At 40.1% G+C, this 21,585-nt stretch overlaps 1 protein-coding gene across 13 annotated transcripts in view; it reads right to left on the bottom strand.

Moving 5' to 3' along the window:
* LOC125464760 (cytoplasmic dynein 1 intermediate chain 1) overlaps positions 1-21,585 on the bottom strand; it is a 272,641-nt gene that overhangs the window by 219,098 nt on the left and 31,958 nt on the right. For 5 of the 13 annotated variants that reach the window (XM_048557596.1, XM_048557569.2, XM_059655069.1 and 2 more), the window contains 5 exons: positions 17,091-17,194; positions 13,415-13,532; positions 12,386-12,500; positions 7,351-7,492; positions 34-93 (listed from right to left, as the gene is read on the bottom strand). In XM_048557596.1, the coding sequence (XP_048413553.1) occupies positions 34-93; positions 7,351-7,492; positions 12,386-12,500; positions 13,415-13,522 (425 nt within the window). In that variant the 5' untranslated portion in view covers positions 13,523-13,532; positions 17,091-17,194. Of the gene's footprint in view, positions 1-33; positions 94-7,350; positions 7,493-12,385; positions 12,501-13,414; positions 13,533-17,090; positions 17,195-21,127; positions 21,273-21,585 lie in introns of those variants that run through there. The other 8 variants (XM_048557615.1, XM_059655073.1, XM_048557561.1 and 5 more) reach the window with 4 other exon arrangements.

Below are 21,585 nucleotides of genomic sequence, written 5' to 3'. Positions count from 1 at the left end.
TAAAGCATGGGAACAATTAACACAGAGACATACCTGAGGTCAGAGTCAGACTGCAGCTGGAGCACAGAAGGATCAGTATCCCACTGCAATGCTCTAAAAGACACAGAATATCTCATTAGAATACATACTAATTAATTGGCATAACTATTATTAATGCCTGCAAGACACACCAGTGCAAACTTTCTAATACCCAATGTATCTTGAATAAGTCATATCAAAAGGCAATAGGTGGTGTTTTAATGCAATACTGGTTTGAACACAATCAGGTAAAAATAGCATAATGACAATAAATGGTGGTATTAATATGCAAATTAGCCCGCACATTCAGGAGGGGTCTGGCAGCACCTGTGAAGACAGAAACAATGTTAACATCTGCAGTCTATCATTTTTCATCAGAACACAAATGCTGCCTGAGCATTTCAGGATGTTAATTTCAGATTTCAGGCATCCACAGTATTTTCCTTTTGTATGAACACACTAAAAAGAAATTTAAAATAATGGACTGGATATTGGCTTTAAAATAAATCCTCACTTTGCTTTCTATTTGTACTTTGGGGACTCATAATTTGGAATTTTACAAAAGTTATTAACATAGGAAGATTATTCAGCATAGGCTCAACCTTGACAAGTGGTGCACTGCATTAATACAAGATAACGTTAAATAATTCATTGAGTACACTACCGTAGGGCAAATTTACAGGATTGATCTAATGGGTTTAATCTTTTTAAAAATATATTAATTGATGTGAATTGCCTTCTGGTCGCTGTGGGTAAATGGTTTATTGGAACACAGGAAGAGGAGTATGCCACTGACCCCATCAAGTCTGCTCCTCCATTTAACATGGCCATGACCAATCAAATACTTGAATACCATTTATCCGTACTAAGCCCATAACTCTTAAAGCCATTAGTAATCAGAAATCTATTAATCACTACTTTAAATATACTCATAATGGAGCTTCCAGGTCCCTCTGAGGCACTGAATTCAGAAGTTTCACCACACTCCAGTTAAAATAAAAATTCTCACCTCAGTCTTAAATAGCATCAATATTTTTAAATGGAGTCCCTGAATTCTAGGCTGTTTTACCAGGGGAAACATTTTATCTGCACCTACCCTGTCAGTTCCTTTTAGTATTTTGTATGTTTCAAATGTGATCATATTTAATTCTTCAAACCATAGAGAATACAGGCTTAGTTTGCCCAATCTCTCTCTTTATTGGACAGTCTCCCCAGCCAAAGAATAGGTCTGATGAGCAACATGGCAACAACTTTGTTTCCCTGAAACAAGGAGGCCAAAACTACACTCAGTACTTCAGGTACTCCTATAAAACTGAATCAAGACCTCATTACTCCTGTAAGCAAACCTTCTTGTGGTAAAGGCTAACATTCCATTAGCATTCCTACTAGATTCCTGCAGTTTAGCTTTCAGTGACTTGTCAACAAGGACACCCAAACCCCTTTTTACATCTACTCCTTTGTGAATGACTGACTATCTGTAGCACAAGCCAAAGGAAAACATCTGGGAATAGAATATTTCGCTGCCTTGAGCTGCATACACAATCACAAGAAATGTGAGGAAATACAGCAAAAATAAAAAAGGAGAAAGATCAAACTCTACTTCAATAAAATAAAAATCAGACTTTCTCCTTCAGATTTAAATGATGAGTTCTATTCTTATCAATGAGCAGCAAGCACCTAATTTCCATGCATGTACATCTCAACATTAACTGATGTTGTCTTTTTTTCTATGCAGCTTCCAAATCTCTTTTCAGTTCCAGAGAAACTAAGGCAAAATTCCTGGAGTGAAAGTCAGCACTAGGACCAAGCAGATGGCAGCTCATCAGAGATAATGGGAACTGCAGATGCTGGAGAATCCAAGATAAAAAAATGTGAGGCTGGATGAACACAGCAGGCCAAGCACCATCTCAGGAGCACAAAAGCTGACGTTTCGGGCCTAGATCCTTCATCAGAGAGGGGGATGGGGTGAGGGTTCTGGAATAAATAGGGAGAGGGGGGGAGGCGGACCGAAGATGGAGAGAAAAGAAGATAGGTGAAGAGGAGAGTATAAGTGGGAAGGTAGGGAGGGGATAGGTCAGTACAGGGAAGACAGACAGGTCAAGGAGGTGGGATGAGGTTAGGTAGGTAGGAGATGGAGGTGCGGCTTGGCGTGGGAGGAAGGGATGGGTGAGAGGAAGAACAGGTTAGGGAGGCAGAGGCAGGTTGGACTGGTTTTGGGATGCAGTGGGTGGAAGGGAAGAGCTGGGCTGGTTGTGTGGTGCAGTGGGGGGAGGGAACGAAGTGGGCTGGCTTAGGGACGCGGTGGGGGAAGGGGAGATTTTGAAACTGGTGAAGTCCACGTTGATACCATTGGGCTGCAGGGTTCCCAGGCGGAATACGAGTTGCTGTTCCTGCAACCTTCGGGTGACATCATTGTGGCACTGCAGGAGGCCCATGATGGACATGTCATCTAAAGAATGGGAGGGGGAGTGGAAATGGTTTGCGACTGGGAGGTGCAGTTGTTTGTTGCGGACTGAGCGGAGGTGTTCTGCAAAGCGGTCCCCGAGCCTCCGCTTGGTTTCCCCAATGTAGAGGTAGCCACACCGGGTACAGTGGATGCAGTATACCACATGGTATACTGCAGTATACAGTATACTGCATCCACTGTACCCGGTGTGGCTTCCTCTACATTGGGGAAACCAAGCGGAGGCTCGGGGACCGCTTTGCAGAACACCTCCGCTCAGTCCGCAACAAACAACTGCACCTCCCAGTCGCAAACCATTTCCACTCCCCCTCCCATTCTTTAGATGACATGTCCATCATGGGCCTCCTGCAGTGCCACAATGATGCCACCCGAAGGTTGCAGGAACAGCAACTCGTATTCCGCCTGGGAACCCTGCAGCCCAATGGTATCAACGTGGACTTCACCAGTTTCAAAATCTCCCCTTCCCCCACCGCGTCCCTAAACCAGCCCACTTCGTCCCCTCCCCCCACTGCACCACACAACCAGCCCAGCTCTTCCCTTCCACCCACTGCATCCCAAAACCAGTCCAACCTGTCTCTGCCTCCCTAACCTGTTCTTCCTCTCACCCATCCCTTCCTCCCACGCCAAGCCGCACCTCCATCTCCTACCTACTAACCTCATCCCACCTCCTTGACCTGTCCGTCTTCCCTGGACTGACCTATCCCCTCCCTACCTCCCCACCTATACTCTCTCCACCTATCTTCTTTTCTCTCCATCTTCGGTCCGCCTCCCCCCCTCTCCCTATTTATTCCAGAACCCTCACCCCATCCCCCTCTCTGATGAAGGGTCTAGGCCCGAAACGTCAGCTTTTGTGCTCCCGAGATGCTGCTTGGCCTGCTGTGTTCATCCAGCCTCACATTTTATTAGATGGCAGCTCATCACTTGCTTCATCCAGTGCAGACTTTGTGATAAAGTCCCTACATTCCCCAGGGACACCATTCTTCTTCGTCCAGGCAAGGCAGCATTGCCAAACAACCAGCTTCACATCATCAAGGCTGCCTTCAGACCAACTCACACGTCACTTTAGCCCTCTGAAACTCAGGGATGCTGGTGGCTTGCAAGCTTTTGCTAGGTTTTTCTATGCACAGGGTTACACGTGCACCGACACCAATGTGCTTTTATGATGCATAGTTTAATTTCTTTGAGCTTACTCACTTCAGTTGAATTGAATGCAAAATTACAAAACAAGAGGGTGCTAAGCCATCATTGTGTACATTACCATTTCTCAAAGACTTCTAACATCAAGTGAACATGGCTATGTGCTGTATGCCTTCTGGCTGTGATATATTTAATTGTATCACCGGGTAGCAGAGTCACCCCATCTCGCCATCTTCAATAAAATGAACTAAAAGAAAGAACGGAGATTTGAGACAAAAAAAAAGCAGATTGCTGAAGAAACTCAGCTGGTCTAGCAGATCTGTGTTTTCTCTTCAGAGAGAATGTTTCAAGTCCAGTGACTCTGCCTCAGAACTTTGTTTTTTTGTGTCTCCATCATCAAATGGTCAAAAACCAACCTATCAAAATGAAGATGAATGAAGGGAGACCTCCAATTCTGCACCTATTTATGGTATTACACATTAAGAAATACCTGCCAGTCCAAGAAATGGTATATTTTGAGAAGTTGGAAAGATAACAGTTGAGAAAGACTGGGTTACATTGCTAAAAGATGCAAATAAATATACAAATTAAGAGCAGAGATAGATCATTCAACCTCTCAAACCTGCTCTGATATTCAGTAAGATAATGGCTGATTGGTTGTTATTTCAAATTTTTCACAATACTGCCCATCCCTGATGATCGTTGATTCCCTCACCAAACAAGAATAAATATACCTTTGCCTTGTGAATATTCAGTGAGCCTGACTCCACTGACTTCTGAGACAGAGACTTAAATTCACAAAACCCTCAGGAAAAGAATTCTCATCATCCCTGTCCAGAAAGGACGGGTCCCAATTTTAAAGCAGTATCCCCTCATTCCGGACTTATTCACAAGAAAAATACCCTTTATCACCCAGCTCATCAAAACCATCCTGGACAGTGAACATTTCAATCTAAATCACCCCCTCACTCTAAATTCTAGTAGAAACAAGTCCGCTCTGTCCAAACTATTCACATAAAACAATTCACTCATTCCAAGTATCAATGTAATAAGCTTACTTTGAATAGCCTTTTGCATTATTACATCTTTCCTTAAATTAGGAGAACAAAACTGCAAAGTATTTGAGGTATAATCTCACCAATGCCATGAATAACTGAAGCATAATATTCTTAATACCTCCTCTCACAATAAAAAGATAATATTCCATTAGTCATCTTAGTTTCTTGCTTTAGCTAAACATCAACATTTCGGGATTCATGCACCAGAGCTTTCAAATCCTTCAGCTCTGTGGAATTCAGCAGTCATTCTCTATCCAAGTAATACGCTGTTCACTTTGGCAGGAAGAGTAGAAATCAATTTCAAATTTTCCCATGTCATACTCCATCTACCAGATTTTTGCCCACTAACCCCATCTGTTTGCAACCTTCTTATATGGACTTCACAACATACTTTCCTATCCGTCTTGATATCATCTGCAAACAGCTACCATGCCTTCATTTCACTTATCCAAGTCACGATATGAACTATAAAGTATTGACAGCACAGCACTGACCCCTGTGAGACTCCACTCACCTCATCCTGCAAATCATTCGTTTTCCTTTGAGTCATGGTAATACATTACCTGATAAATCAGGGGCTCCTATTTTGTGCAATTACCTTCCTTGTGGTACCTCATCAACACCCTTCTGAAATCCAAGTACAGTATTTCTGTTAAGTATTGATTCTGTGTATGCTAATTGAGTTTAATAAACTTGTGCCAATGATGACAGCAGTATATGTACTAGTTATGTCAAGGAGTGATCAAGACCTGCGTATTTGAAAACATTACTAGAGTTAATAGTTTAAGTTGAATCAAATGCTTAAAAAATAAGGGAAGGTAGAAATGTGACGGACCGTATGCCAAAGGAGGGAAGTAGAGGTGGGGACAGGAAAAAAGAATCAAAGGTAAAACCTGAAACATGATCACAGGTATGAGAGACTGAATGCTAAAAGATGTAATGAAACGAAAGAAAAAAGGTAATGGTTATGGTAAAAAGAAACAAAGAAACAAAACAATTGTTCAGAATGAGTGCAAATGCCAGGATAATGAACAACAAAAGACATGAAAGCAAGATTCAAATAACTACACAGCAAAAAACAGAATTGAAATAGGAAACAGAATTCATGGTTTGACACTACCGGCCTCAGCATAGAGTTCAGAAGTGCTGAATCATAAGCTAATGTGCTGTTCCTCAAGCTTGTGTTAAACTTCAATAGAACACTGCAGCAGGCAGCAGTCAGAGATGACAGCAAGTCCAAGATAGTGAACTGAAAGGAAAGCAGCTGACAGGTCAGGCTTGTTTGCAGCCTAGGCAAAAGATGCTTGTCGCGTTTTGAGGAGGACCAGGAGGCTGAAGTGCACAACAGTAACAGCTACAGCTTTATTAAGGCTGTTTATTAAGATGGTGTTTACTCTGCAGGCAGCAAGGATGGACTTAACTATTTCCCATCCAAAATGGCTGATGACCATGATCTCACATGATTGGACTCAGTTCTCCATACTTACCCAAGTAGATAACATCCCAACAAAAACAGTAACAGAAATTTCTGTTAAAACTCAGCAATTTTCTGCATCTGTGAAGAGAAGTCAGGGTTAATGATTTGGGTCTAGTGATCTTCCTTCAGATGCATAACATCCCATCCCATTACATCAATCAAAATAGTCCCAATATTTACAATCATGGGGGCTCAGTGGTTAGCACTGCTGCTTCACAATGCCAGGAACCCAGATTCGATTCCATCCTTGGGCAGGTTCTCTGGTTTTCTCCCACAGTCCAAAGATGTGCTGGTTAGGTGGACTGGCCACGCTAACTTGTCCACAGTGTTTAGAGATGTGCAGGCTAGGTAGATTTGCCATGGGAAATGCAGGGTAACAAGGACAGTGTAAGTGGGGCTGGGTGAGATGCTCTTTGGTTTTTGGAGGGGGGCGGTGGCCTGTATGGACTCAATGAGCCAAAAGGCTTGCTTCCACACGTATAGGGATTCTACGATATGTACAACAAGTCAGTAGGTAAGTCATCACAGAGGACATTGATTCTTATGCAGCTGTCAGTGTACATCAAGGAGTTTATTTATTTTTATTGTTGGTTTTAACCTCTGGGGTTTTAAATGTGTAAGATGAATGAATGTTCTGAGGTTCACAATGTCATCGTGGTATTCTCCATCAAGGTACTGTTTGCCTCAGACACTCCAGTTACTACACTGTCCTCACGTATATCCAGGTCTCCTTCTAGCACAGTTATTTGTGGATTTTCAATCTTCTGGCACGTTCGGTCTGTCTGCCAAGTCTTCACCCACATACCTTCTCCACATTACATTGTTTCGCTTAAGTACAGTATAAGAACTTGGTCCAGCCTGTGCTACAATGATGGCTGGTACTCACTTGTTACCAATGGTGTAATTCCTTGTCAACTGTTCTAGGCATCATTAGAAAATGCAGTGTTTGGCCTTGTACTCATAGAAAAACCTATTTCTATTGGTTCCTTTCAAAATGTTTTTTGGTATGGGTAGTTTTAACAAATCAAATGCCATGCAAAACTGCACTTTACAATGATGTTAAGCAAATCTACCCAAGTAAGTTACACATCAATGATGCAAGCAATAGCGTTAATGTCATCTTGTCAAATTAACACTTAAGACATTTTAAACTGTACCTGCTAAATCATGAAGTTACAAAACAAAAAAGTGATTACCTTCCACTGTGTCCACCATCAACTGAGTCCTGGCTACCAGCTTCACTGGGCGTGCTCACTGATTTCGAGGAGGGAGACATAGGGGTTGGGACTAAATAATGAAAATAAGAGGCATCCCATGTTACTAATTGCAGTGGTTGCACTAATGGTGAGCAATATCAGTCAAGAAACGTAACAAAAAAGGTTTCAACAAGTAGGGAACATGGCAGAAAATGGAATTGAAATGGTATAAGCCAAAAGTGGAAAAAAAAGGAGAATAAAACTTCCATTTAATTTTTTTCAAAAATAATCACTCAAAGTAAGTTTGGAATGTACATATTACAATCATATTAAAACGTAGCAGGGTTTCACCTCACAATAAATTAGATCAGCGAAATAATTTGAAACAAATATTCCAAAAAATGATATGTTACTTATTACAATACTTTCAGAAGTCAAACAACAGAAGTTAAACGTAATTGTCAAGAACACACATGGATTAGAAACTTCCCAATAAACAAAATACCTTTAAATACTAGTTAATATTCAGAAGCATCTAGCTCCACAGAATCACTGAAAAAAGGAGACTGCTTTAATTATTTAAACAAATAACATTCCTGATGTTGATGCTAATTAAAGTCAACCTTGTACTAATTTCTAAACTCTCACGGTTAATCACCTTCACTGAATGTACAATTAATGCAGAATAAACAAATTAAAAATTGACTAACAAATAATTACTCAAACATAGTTCACATACGGCTTAAAAAATATGGGAACAAAGTTTGACAATTACAATTTGAAAATGCTCAATATTATTCCAATTATTCTCAATGTAATTGTGAAAAAGCAGTTTCACTGTAGATTTAATTTTTGAATTGAAAACACCCCATTACCAATTAAACTAAATCCAAAAGTTCCAAAGAGGAGCCATACTGGGCTCAAAATTTTAACTGCTTCTCTCTCCACTGATGCTACCAGGCCTGCTGAGTTTCTTCAGCACGTTGTTTTTTTTTCTGGATTTCCAGCAATGCAGTATTTTGCTTTCATTTAAATTTTAAAGGAAGTAAGACATAAGAGAGGAAAAGTAACAATGATAGCTCGGTTTAAACAAAAATAGCTCAGGCACAAAAGGCTAAGTGGTCTCATTTTGTGCTGTATAATTCTATAATTTAAAATATTGCTCTACTTCCTATTCTTTTAAAACACCTTCTGAGTAAGCATCATATTTTGTGAACAGATTTTCGAAGTTTTGGCTTTAACCTTGTCAGAGTAGCACAATATGTTTAAAGTTTATCTTTGGGTATTTGCAAAGTCAAAAAACAGAACAAATTATATGTCTGAAAACAATGATGTTAAATCAAAAGTATTTTGAAGAAAGAACTGAACAAAGCTGAACTGAACATAAAACATACATCACAATGTTTAAATTGGGAAAATAGGTAGGAACAGAAAATCAAAAATACTATTCGGTAAAATTTAAAGGTAGACCAATCATCAATATAACAATTTCTTCAGACACCTAATTGTCCATTTTAACTGAATGGTAACATCCATCTATATTTTGGTCACAGCAATTTAAAAAAAAACTGAAGTTGGAACAAAATACAGCCAATTATCCTATACGTTTAACAGTACTCTTGAAGGCACTCTGAACTCCACTTGCAAAACATGTAATCAAGTTTGACCTCAAATAAGAAAACACATGATCCGACTTTGAACAAATAAATAAAATACTTCTTTCCACAAATCCATTGTGCCTTTTTAAACAATTTGAACGACAGCTGCCTAATTAAGACATTTTTTTTAAAAAGGCGTGCATTGTTGTTGTATTACAAAAGAAAAACAAACAATGCCAAATGCAAGACATGTAATAAGAAACACCATTCCGAAGCAATCATGATTTTTTTACAAAAACATTAACACTTCTGGTTAATTTTTAAACATTCGCTTTTAAGAAACCTCTAGGATTAATATTAGAAGAGGAACTAACATTTTGTGATTGACTTAGTTTAGTTATAATCATAATTTAAAAAGTATACTAATTGATTCATTAGTTTCTTGTGCTTCAACAGCAACCAACGTAGATATTGGTACTTTAACATGACTCTGCTTAGCTTCACTTGACAGAGAAAATGTGCCATGGAGTTGTGAAGATTATACAGTTGTATCTTTAAAGCATTAGTAAAAGACTACAGGAGATGCTTATTTGGCTTCCTCCCATTTCATGACCAAGAACTTGCAATCGTCAAAGCCAAAGAAGGCAAAGTTCCTACAATTCTAAATCATTAGCCCTCCTCAGGTATTGATCATCAGCACAGCTACGCTTCTATTCTGGCATTGTTTTAATTTGCTTTAGAAGCAAGATGATTCTCGAAGAATAATCATAATCTTTTAACTAAATGCAACTTTAGTATTAACTTTGTGAAATTTGTAATTGTTATTCCAGCATGACCATGCTATTAAATACAAGAATTAGTTTAGAACGACCTATGATCATCTATACTAGGTTTTATATCGTGTCAACTTAACCGCAACTTTGTACACTATCTTTTCCCTTTCAAAAAACAGGTGAGCAACTTGTATTAAGCAAACAAACACAACATAAACAAAAAAACAAACATCAGCAAACAGACGTTCAAATGAAAACCAAAAAGGATAGTCTTTTCATATTTAGTGGGACCTTTGTCAATTAAACTAGAATTGAGAAATGGCTTCAAGAACATCAATCAATGGTTCCCAATCGTACATGCCTCCTTTTTTTTAAATGCTTCCCTTTTCCCGAACAAAGGCATAAAAAAGAAGAAACATTTCAAACTATCCTACTATCTGAGCAACAAATCATAAAGTGACTATAAACAGCCCCCCTTGCTGGGTCCTGGCTCAGAATAGCATTGGCAGAGACTGGACAACAGGCTCCTGGTCACTTTCATTACAAACCAAGAGAACATATTAAACATATTCTGAAGAAAGTTTCTGGACCTGAAAAGTAAATTTCTTCCCTCTCCCCATAAATGCTGCCTAATGAATTGAGCATTTTCAAATCTTTTTATTTCAGATTTCCAGCATCAGAAGTAGTTTATGAATAAAAAGTTGCAGTTAATTCATTATCAACAGTTTTGCTGTTTTAATCAATCTTGTATGAGTTTAGCCACAAATGAATTAATTTTATTCCAGGAACACAGTAATTCAAACTAACACTTGATCTCTGTTGTCTTTTTACATAAATGTAAATTGATAAACTTTAACTTTGCAAAGAATACAGATTAAAATTAAAAATGTTGATTTGCTCTCCCACTATTCTTTTTTTTAAAAAGTAAATCGCTCCCTTTATTTAAAAAAAAACCAAGTTGCATTCTTAGACTTAACTTCTTTCGTCTCTTCTCAAATCATTTTGCTGCTCAGGGCCAAGTTTTCTGTCATTTTCCAATTTTATTACTTCCAGCTAAATTTCTAAATCCTGCCAGCTAATTAACAAAATTGTAGTTGTCATCACCTTATTCCAACCAGCATTCTAGTCACTTACATCACTGATCCACTAAAGTGTAAAATACATGTATTTATAAGTACACTTACCCAACGGCATTGAGAAGGCACGTAATTTTATTCATATTTCAATAGTTCCTTGAAAGTGGAGTCACAAGTAGATAGAATAGCAAAGTCGTGTTTGGTATGCTTGCCTTTATTCATTGGTGCATGGGGTACAGGTGTTGGGAGGTCATGTTGCAGCTGTATAGGACATTGGTTAGGCCACTTTTGGAATTTTGTGTGCCATTCTGACCTCACTGTTATAGGAAGGGTGTTGGGAAACTTGAATGGGTTCAGAAAAGATATACAAGGATGCTGCCAGGGTTGGAAGGTATGAGCTATAGGGAAAGGCTGAATAGACTGGGGCTATTTTCTCTACAGCATCGGTGGCCAAGGGGTGACCTTGTAGATATTTATAAAATTATGAGGGACATGGATAGAGTAAATGGATGAGGCCTTTTCCCCAGGGTGGGGGAGTCCAAAACTACAGGGCAGAGGCTTAAGGTGAGAGGGGAAAGGTTTAAAAGGGACCTAAAGGAAAACATTTTCATGCAGAGTGTGGCGCGTGTATGGAATGAGCTGCCAGAGGAAGTGGTGGAGGCTGGTCCCATTACAAAGTTCAATTCTGGATGGGTATATAAATAAAAGGGTTTAAAAGGGATATTGATCAAATGCTGGCAGACGGAACTAGATTTATCTAGGATATCTGGATGGCATGGGAGAGTTGGACCGAGGGGGTGTTTGCCATGCTGTACATCTCCATGACTCAGTGGGGGATGTGGATGGGGTGGTGGCAGGATGGAGGCTGTGTGCGCACGTGTGTGTGTGTGCACATGCATGCAAGTCGAGAAAGTTTTCTTCTAGTCAGATACACTAAAGTGATCAAACCAACAGAATAAATGAATTAATTAATGAATTAAATCAATCAGAATCTTTTTCACAGAGTTGAAACGTCTATTACTATGGGCCATGCATTTACAGCAAGGACAGGGGTAATAAATAGGTTCAAAGGAGATATGAGGCGCAACGTAGGTGCCTGGATCGTGCTGCCAGGAATTTTGATGGTGGATGTGATAGGAGCATTTAAGGAGCTTTCAGATAAGCGCATGAATATGCAAGGAATGGAGAGATATGGACCACGGGCAGAAGGGATTAGTTTAATTTGGTGTCACGTTTGGCACAATGTTATGGGCCAAAGGGCCTGTTCCAGTGTCGTACTTCTCTATGTTCTAAGATAAGCCAAGTGAGTCACCATAACCTGCTCATTTAAAAATGGCGAGGTAATCATTTGAGAGTTTTCAACTGATTGTAAAGCAGACGAAAAATGATAAACTCAAAATGTTCAGTGATCTGAAGATATTCAAAAAACAGTATTTGCATAATCCTCATTCAGCAGTTTTTCCTTCACCGACTGATGCACCGATACTTTAGACTTATCACTACTCTTCTCAATTTTCAAAATCACTCACTTGGTCCTAGATCATTGGATTGTACACAATATTTAACAGATTTATCAAGAGTGTATTACCTAATGCTGGTTCTGGGGCTATGCCAATGCTCTGTAGCAATGCTTCGGTCTCTCTTCGCTTGCGATCCAGGTCAGAGTCCTCAGGAGGTGGCTCTTTCTTCTGTTGCATTTCAGCCTGAAAGAACAAGAAACATGATTAAGTTAGTGCTCACTAGAAAATATTTTTGTTTTCAAGGCAGAATCAATTCCATATTCTACTAAAGATGTATATAAAAACAGCAAATATGAAGCATTAAATAAAATGTCATAGCACTATTTATTCAAGCCTGTTGTTCAATTTGTTCCTTAATGCCAATAAATGCAATATTCATTGACATAAAAAAAGAGAGTTGTATATTTAAAAAGAAGAGTATGTCCAGGACTTAAATGGGCAAATTACAGATTTTCTTGCACACTTTATTTTTCTGCAAAAGTACAAAAGAAAATTTCCTCATTTAAATTGTCTGTATTAACTTGCCATACAGGTAGTTTGGTTTGAATTATGCAAATGGATATTTATGTTGCTCAAAATTTTCTGAGCAAATATGCACAGATCTACAAATATCGCTGACTTATTCCTATTTGCTGACTTAGTTTGTTGGATTGCAAAATAACTAAAATGACTTTTCTGGGAAAATTTAAGAACACTTTTCAACAAAATTAAAACCCTTCATCGCAGTGAAAGCAGATCGATAGGCCTGAATCAGTGCAAATACAGGCAGCGTATAGATCAGCAATAGCTTCTGGTTCTGAGGTTGGGAGAAAACGAGGAAAACAAGGCCCAGGATTGTAAGAATGATGAATTCCAAGAGCTGGAGAATTTCCAGTCCACTAAACTGGTTTCAGAATAACTATACTATAACACTGGGGGTTTTTGTCATGCAATGACAGCATCCCTATCTCTGGGCCAGAAGACCTGGGTTCAAGTACTGCCTGAAACCAACATAATAACATCTCTTAATTGATCAATTAGAAAATTTTTTAAAATTAAATTTTTACTATCTTACTGCTCATTTGAGACAAAACAACCATTTTTCTAAATTCACTGACCTCTTTCTTCTTTCTTTCTTCTTCTTTTCTTTTTTTCTCTTCTCGTATCTGAGCCAGTCTTTGTTTTTTACGCTCCAGTTCGGCTTTTAAATCACTTTTATCCGACATTTTGATATTGCTGAAAGATTCAAGTTAGAACCAAGGCTTAAAGATGTAGCATTCCCCAAGCTTTATATTGCAGATACAAGCATTCAAACAACACCTCAATCTTTTTTCTATGAATTTCCTTTTACATTTGCTTTTTAACACATCAGAATTTCAGTGGAATCTGACTTTTAATTCTTTGCAGCCAAATTGCTGAAGACTGGGCAACCTCAATGCCTGCAACCCCAGTGGTGGGTAATCAAACATAATGCGGATTATTGATGATAACTTTCTGGGTGGAAACACACCTTAATCCCAATTCAAATCAAATTTAACAGTACACTTAATATTTAATTCAAATGGAGTCCAGAACCTAGAATGATGCAAAACCAACATTGTAACAACTTAGTCAGTTTGCCCAACCAGATAGCTCGGCTGAAATTACTCGGAGAGCCAAGGCTTAACTTCATAATCAAGATGACAGTGAATACTTGATTGGCAAATAAACAATTTTGTGATCGACTACACATTTGCCCTGTGAGATTTTATGAACAAACTTTCAGCAGATGCAAATTAGACCTTTATAACATGGAAGATCTTAATTTTACTGAAAGTGTGTGTAAAATACAAAAAGATGCATATATGCATAAATTGAAACACGCAACTATTTTAATGTTATGTAGATGATGAGTATTATTGGTTCAAAAGCATCATCCTCCCAAATCTCTCAAGGTGATATTGTGTTGAGAAGGAAAACAAATGTATCTCCAGTAACAAATTGGGCCTTTTATGGTTTCTCAAGTCCAGCAATTTTTGGACAAAGGCAGAAAGCACCTCTCATTCCAAAAGCTACTCAAGATTTTCCAACTATCTTGCCATCATTACATTCACTGTGAAAAGCCTATGAAATTCTACAATTTATAAACTCTTGATTTTAACCTGGGGATAGTTCGACAAAAGGAAAATGAGTCCTGGTGTGAGCTCTGGCCACCGGGAAGAATGGGTTTCCCAAAACATTGTGCAGAAATGAACTGCAGGCCTCCTTACAGTGGTGTGCTGGTCCAACGGTTATACTTCGTGCATGAAAGATCACCAAACTATGAGCAAGTATAGGGCAAGGTCAATTTTGATGGTATTAGATGGGAACATTCAAATGTTGACTGGGGGAGTTCAGGGCCAGCACATTCTTGTTACTGTGAAGGGCAAGGCTGGTAGGAGTGGGGAACACTGGATGACTACAGATAGAGACATTGATCAAGAAAGAGGATACATACGTAGGTATAGGCAGCCAGGTGATTCCCTTGAGGATGGAGGACAATGGAATAGGAGAACACTTAAGGGGGAAATCAGGAGGGCAAAAAAAAGGGGACATGAGATAGCTTTGGCAGGCAAGGTAAAAGAAAATGCAAGGAGACTCTACAAGTAGTTAAAGGTAAAATAGTAACTAGGAAGGGTGTAGGGCCCACTAAAGATCAACAAGGCCGTCCAGGTGTGGGTACACAGAAGATGGGTGAGATCTAAACAAATATTTCTTGTTAGTACTCACCATGAAAGGAGACGTGCAAATTAGAAAACTCAGAAGTAAATACTGATTCTTGAAAATAAAAAGTCCACAAAACAGAACAGGAGATGCTGGAGGTCTTAAAACACCGAATGGTAAGTAAATCCCCAGGGCTTGATTGCTTGAGTGCATCCCAAGACACTGTGGGGAAACTAGGGAAGAACTAGGGCCCCTAGCAGAGAGATGTGTATTATCAACAGCCATAGGTGAGGTGTTGGAAGACTGGAGGATGGTTAATGCTGTGCCATTTAAGGGCTGCTAGGAGAAGCCAGGGAACTAAAGACGGTGAGGCTAACATCAGTGCTAAGTTGATGGAGGGAATTCTGAGAGACTGGACCTACATGCATCTGGGAAGGCAAGGACTGATGAGAGTGTGTCAGCATGGCTTTGTACAAGGGAAATGGCATCTCACACGCGTTTTTTAAAGACGTGATCAAGATAGGTACACAGGGAAGTAAAGTAGACTTTCACTACATGGTCGTAAGTAAGGCCTTCGACAAGATACCACACGGTAGACTGGATAGTAACATTAGATCAGGGGATTCAGGGATAGCTAGCTAATGGATAAAAAAATTGACTTGACAGTAGAATAACAAGGGAGGTACTAGAGTTGTTTTTCCAGACTGGAGGATTGAGTCCAGCAGTGTGCTGCAAGGATCAGCGCTGGGACCATTGTTCATAATTTATATTAACGATTTGGGATGAGAATACAGGAGGCATGGTTGGTAAGTTCGTAGATGATGCCAAAATTGGTGATATCATGGACAGTGAAGAAGGTTATTTAACATTACAAGATCTTGATCAGATGGGCCAATGGGCCAAAGAATGGTGAATAGAGTTGAATTTAGATATTTGAGAGATGTTGCATTTTGGGTAGACAAAGCTGGGCAGGATATACAGTTAATAGTAAGCCCTGGTGGGTGTTATCAAACAGACAAAAATAGGTGGCAGGTACACAGTTCCTCGTTAGTGGTGTCACAGGTAGACAGGAGACAGTTGGCACACTTGCCTTCATTGGTCAGAGCATTGAATACCGGAGTTGAGTCATTGTGTTACAGCTGTGTAAGATATTGGTAAGGCCATATGTGGAGTACTGTGTACAATTCTGATCATCCTGCTATACAAGAGATGTTATTAAACTGGAAAGACTGCAAAAAAGATCCACACGGATGTTAACAAAACTGGAAGATTTGAGGTTGGGGCTTTTCTCCCCTGAAGCACGGGAAGTTAAGGGGGGACTTAGAGATGTATAAAATCATGAAGGGCATTGACGAGGTGAATAGCCAGGATCTTTTCATCAGGGGAGGTGAGTCCAAACCTAGATGGCATAGGTATAAGGTGAGAAGGGAAAGATTTTAATAAATCAGATACAAATATAACATTTAGAAGACATTTGGTCAAGTAAATTAACAGGAAAAGTTTAGAGGTAAATGGGCCAAACACAGACAAAGATGATGATTGGACAAGTTGGGCAGACGGGAACAGAGTGAGAGAGAACGAGAGCAAGAGGGAGAGAAAGAGCAAGAGCGAGAGTGAGAGATTACCAACTGTGATGGTGGGGATCCAATGGTAGACAGAGAGCTACAGAAAACGTGTACAGGTAATCTACCAAGTTGGTCCTTGAGCCGAAGGAAGCATTCTTGCTCCTTCTTGCCAACAGTAAAAATTGCAGTCAAGTTTGCAGATGACACAAAATAAGTGGGAAAGCACAGGGCGAGGGTAATACAGAGACTACAGATGGATGTAGATAGGCTAAATAAGTGCGCAAAAACTTGCCAGATGAAACAGCACGTGGGAAGATGGAAGATTATGCACTTTGGCAGGATGAAGAGGACCTGAAATTATTTAAATGAAAAAAAATTGCAGAAAGCTACAGAACAGAGGGATTTAGGAGTCCTCAAGCATATATCACAAAAACTAGCAAAGCTCAGCAGGTAACCGTGAAGGCAAATGGAATGTTGGTCTTTCATTCAAAGGAAATGGAATATGGAGGTGTTACTAAAACTATACAAGACATTAGTTAGACCATACCTGGAATATTGTGAAAGGTTTTCGTACTCTTATCTAGGGGAAGATATATTAGCACTGGAGGAAGTCAAGATGCAGTAGCTTGATTCCATCTATGAACGGACTACCTGAAAAGGAGCAGTTGAATAGATTTGGCTTGTGTTCACAAGGGTTTAACAATGACAGATGACCTTTTTGAAACATGCAAAATTCTTAGGGGATTTTATCGGTAGATGCAGAAAAACTGTTTCCCTTATGGGATGAGTAGGGCCACAGCGCAAAATTTCAGGAGGAAGGGGTTACAATTTTAAGACAAAGATGAGAAGGAGTTTTTTTTCTCTCAGGGGGTAGTGAATCTGTAAAATTCTTTACTGAAGGCTAGTTGTTAAGTACACTCAAGGCTGAGATTTACTGGTTAACAATCTAAGAAATCAAGAATTATGCGGGAAAAGGCGAGAAGATGGAGTTGAAAATTGTCAGATTCGCTACAATTTCATTGAATGGCACAACAAATTCAATGGGCTTAATGGCCTACACCTGCTCCTGCATCTCATGGTCTTGAAGATATTTACCCAAGAGTCATCTTGTTATATCCCATTGAATCTGTTAACTACAAGCTTCAGGGAAAATTAACAATTGTCTCTCTCCCAGGCACATCAACACCCAGGTTAGCCAAGGAATCACAATGAAGACTGAAGCACCTCATCAGCAGTTCAACCCACTCAATCCACTCAGCCCAGGAGTTCCTCAAAACCTTCAAAAGTCGCAAGAATAGACAAGGAGATCACCATAGTATCCTTTGGGGTTACCGCCCTCTCCACATCGATCAACATACGACTAGCAAGCGAAACACTAGCCACACTGTTGAAGGAACTGGACTTGAATGAACGCCATCTCCACAGAGAACATGCTGAAATGTCTCAACCTATGCCTAATGGTCCACTTTACCTTTAATGGCCAGAACAACAAACATATCCACAGGTCACCTATGAGATCACCCATTTCTGGGCCAATAGCAGAAGCAGTGATGCAGAGACTTGAAAGCATGGCTCTTCCACAGATCCACCCACTCGGATACGGGGACGACACTTTCAAACAAACTAAGCTAGAAGAAACACACCAAACTTATAAACAACATTTTCACTGGCATCAAATTCACCAAAAGAACAAACAGCTCCCATTCCCAGACATGATAGAATGCAGGGTCAAAGGGGAATTTCTGACCAGGGTTTACAGAAAGGCCAGACACACAGAGACACACCTAAATTTCAACAGTAACCACCCCAACACCCACAAATGGAGTTGTGTGAAAACACTATTCAAAACAAGCCACAATACACCGCAGCAACCTAGGACTACACCAAAATGAAGGAAATTCCTCCAAGTATTTAGAGATAACAGATACCCAAACAGCTGGAGCTGATAATGGTGGTCACACAAACAAACAATAGGATCATGGGGGACTTCAATATGCAGGTGGATTGGGTGAATAATGTTGCCAGTGGATCCAAAGAAAGGGAATTCATGGAATGTTTACAGGATGGCCTTTTGGAACAGCTTATGATAGAGCCCAAAAGGGAGCAAGCTATTCTGGACTTCGTGCTATGTAATGAGCCAGACTTTATAAAAGATCTTAAAGTCAGGGAACACTTAGGAGGCAGCGATCGTAATATGGTAGAGTTGAGCCTGAAGTTTGAAAGAGAGAAGGCAAAATCGGATGTAATGGTGTTACAGTTAAATAAAGGTAATTACAGGGGCACGAGAGAGGAACTGACGAAAATTGACTTGAAGCAGAGCCTGTTTGGGAAGACAGTGGAGCAGCAGTAGCAGGAGTTTCCAGGTGTAACTGAGGACACAGTACAGAGGTTCATCCCAAAGAAAAGAGAGATTATCCGGGGTGGGATTAGACAGCCATGGCTGACAAAGGAAGTCAGGAAATGTAACAAAGAAAAAGAGACAGCCTATAAAGTGGCCAAGAGCACTGGGAAATCAGAAGATTGGGAAGGCTACAAAAACAAACAGAGGATAACAAAGACAGAAATAAGGAAGGAGAGGATCAAATATGAAGGTAGGCTAGCTAGTAATATTAGAAATGATAGTAAAAGTTTCTTTCAATACATAAGAAACAAACGAGAGGTAAAAGTAGACATTGGGCTGCTCCAAATTGATGCTGGAAGGCTAGTGATGGAAGATAAGGAAATAGCTGAAGAACTTAATGAGTACTTTGCGTCAGTCTTCATAGTGGAAGACATGAGTAGGATCCCAACAATTAAGGAGAGTCAGAGGGCAGAGTTGAGAATGGTAGGCATTCCAAAAGAGAAAATGCTAGAAAAGCTAAGAGGTCTAAAAAACTGATAAATCTCCTGGCCCCGACGGGCTACATCCTCGAGTTCTGAGGGAGGTGGTTGAGGAAATAGGGGAGGCTTTGGTTGTGATCTTTCAAAAGTCACTGGGAGTCTGGGAAAGTCCCAAATGATTAGAAAATTGCTGTTGTAAGCCCCTTGTTTAAGAAAGCATCAAGACAAAAGATGGAAAATTATAGGCCGATTAGCCTAACCTCAGTTGTTGGTAAAATTCTAAAATCCATTGTTAAGGATGAGATTTCTAAATTCTTGGAAGTGCAGGGTCAGGTTAGAACAAGTCAGCATGGATTTAGTAAGGGGAGGTCGTGCCTGACAAACCTGGCTTGGATTGAGGATTGGCTGTCTGACAGAAGACAGAGAGTTGGGATAAAAGGCTCTTTTTCAGAATGGCAACCGTGTCGAGTGGTGTCCCGCAGGGTTCAGTGTTGGGGCCGTAGCTGTTCACTTTATATATTAATGATCTGGATGAAGGGACTGGGGGCATTCTAGCGAAATTTGCCGATGATACGAAGATAGGTGGACAGGCAGGTAGTACTGAGGTGGTGGGGAGGCTGCAGAAAGATTTAGACAGTTTAGGAGAGTGGTCCAGGAAATGGCTGATGAAATTCAATGTGAGCAATTGTGAGGTTTTGCACTTTGGAAAAAAGAACACAGGCATGGACTATTTTCTAAACGGTGAGAAAATTTGTAAAGCATAAGTACAAAGGGATCTGGGGGTGTTGGTCCAGGATTCTCTAAAGGTTAACTTACAGGTAGAGTCCGTGATTAAGAAAGCGAATGTAATGTTGTCATTTATCTCAACGGGGTTGGAATACAGAAGCAGTGATGTGTTTCTGAGACTTTATAAAGCTCTAGTTAGGCCCAATAATACTGTGTCCAATTTTGGGTCCCACACCTCAGGAAGGACATACTGGCGCTGAAGTGTGTCCAGTGGAGATTCACACAGATGATCCCTGGAATGGTGACTTTAACGTACGACGAACGGCTGAGGATCCTGGGATTGTATTCATTGGAGTTTAGAAGGTTGAGGGGAGATCTAGTAGAAACTTACAAGATAATGTATGGCTTAGAAAGGGTGGACGCTGGGAAGTTGTTTCCATTAAGTGGGGAGACTAGGACGCATGGGCACAGCCTTAGAATTGAAAATTTAAAATGGAAATGAGGGGACATTTCTTCAGCCAGAGAGTGGCGGGCCTGTGGAATTCATTGCCACGGAGCGCAGTGGAGGATGGGACGTTAAATGTCTTCAAGGCAGAGATCGATAAATTCTTGATCTCACTAGGAATCAAGGGCTATGGGGAGAGTGCAGGGAAGTGGAGTTGAAGTGCCCATCAGCCATGATTAAATGGCGGAGTGGACTCGATTTGCCGAATGGCCTTTCTTCCACTCCTGTGTCTTATGGTCTTATAGGAAGATAGAGTACGCCCTGAAACACTTGTCATGTTACCCAACATCAAAAACATATCTGAGCTGACCACATGACTCCTATAGTGACTGGGCATCAGAGTGGCACTCAAACATACTCCAACTGCTAACATGAACCAAAGACGCCTTATCCACTATGGACAGAACCAAGGTAATATACAAGATTCCATGCAAGGACTGCGACAAACATTACACTGGACAGACAGAAAGGGAAACTGGCTACGAGATTACATGAACACCAACTAGCAATAAAAAGACACAACCAGTACTCACTCATCTCCATATGCTCAGACAGGCAAGGGGAACCACCAATTCAATTGGGAGAATGTCAGGATCCTAAGACAAGCCAAACAGAGACAGGCACAGGAATTCCCAGAGGGATGGTTCTCCATCAAGAAAGCCATCAATAAACATGTAGAATTAAACCCTATATACATACCACTGCAAAGAAAAACCAGAAATGAGGTAATCAACTGCAACAGACCCCAGAGTTTAAATAGTAAGTGGGAAAATACATCAACGCTTCATTGAAGGCTCCACTGATGATATTACCCAGTAGGGTAATGGATCATCTACAAAATAATGTACCAGCTCAGCAATCAAATCAACAACAGAGTCCACAACCCAAGCTATAAATCTGCTCAAGAATATTTAAATCAAACGTAGATTAAATATTATAGTAAGGTTATATTTTAATAGTCAAACAAGAAACCTGCACTCATATGCAGGTT

This window comes from Stegostoma tigrinum, chromosome 2, assembly GCF_030684315.1.
Source record: "Stegostoma tigrinum isolate sSteTig4 chromosome 2, sSteTig4.hap1, whole genome shotgun sequence".
NCBI classification, from domain to species: domain Eukaryota; kingdom Metazoa; phylum Chordata; class Chondrichthyes; order Orectolobiformes; family Stegostomatidae; genus Stegostoma; species Stegostoma tigrinum.
This window is presented reverse-complemented; position numbering and strand designations above follow the sequence as displayed.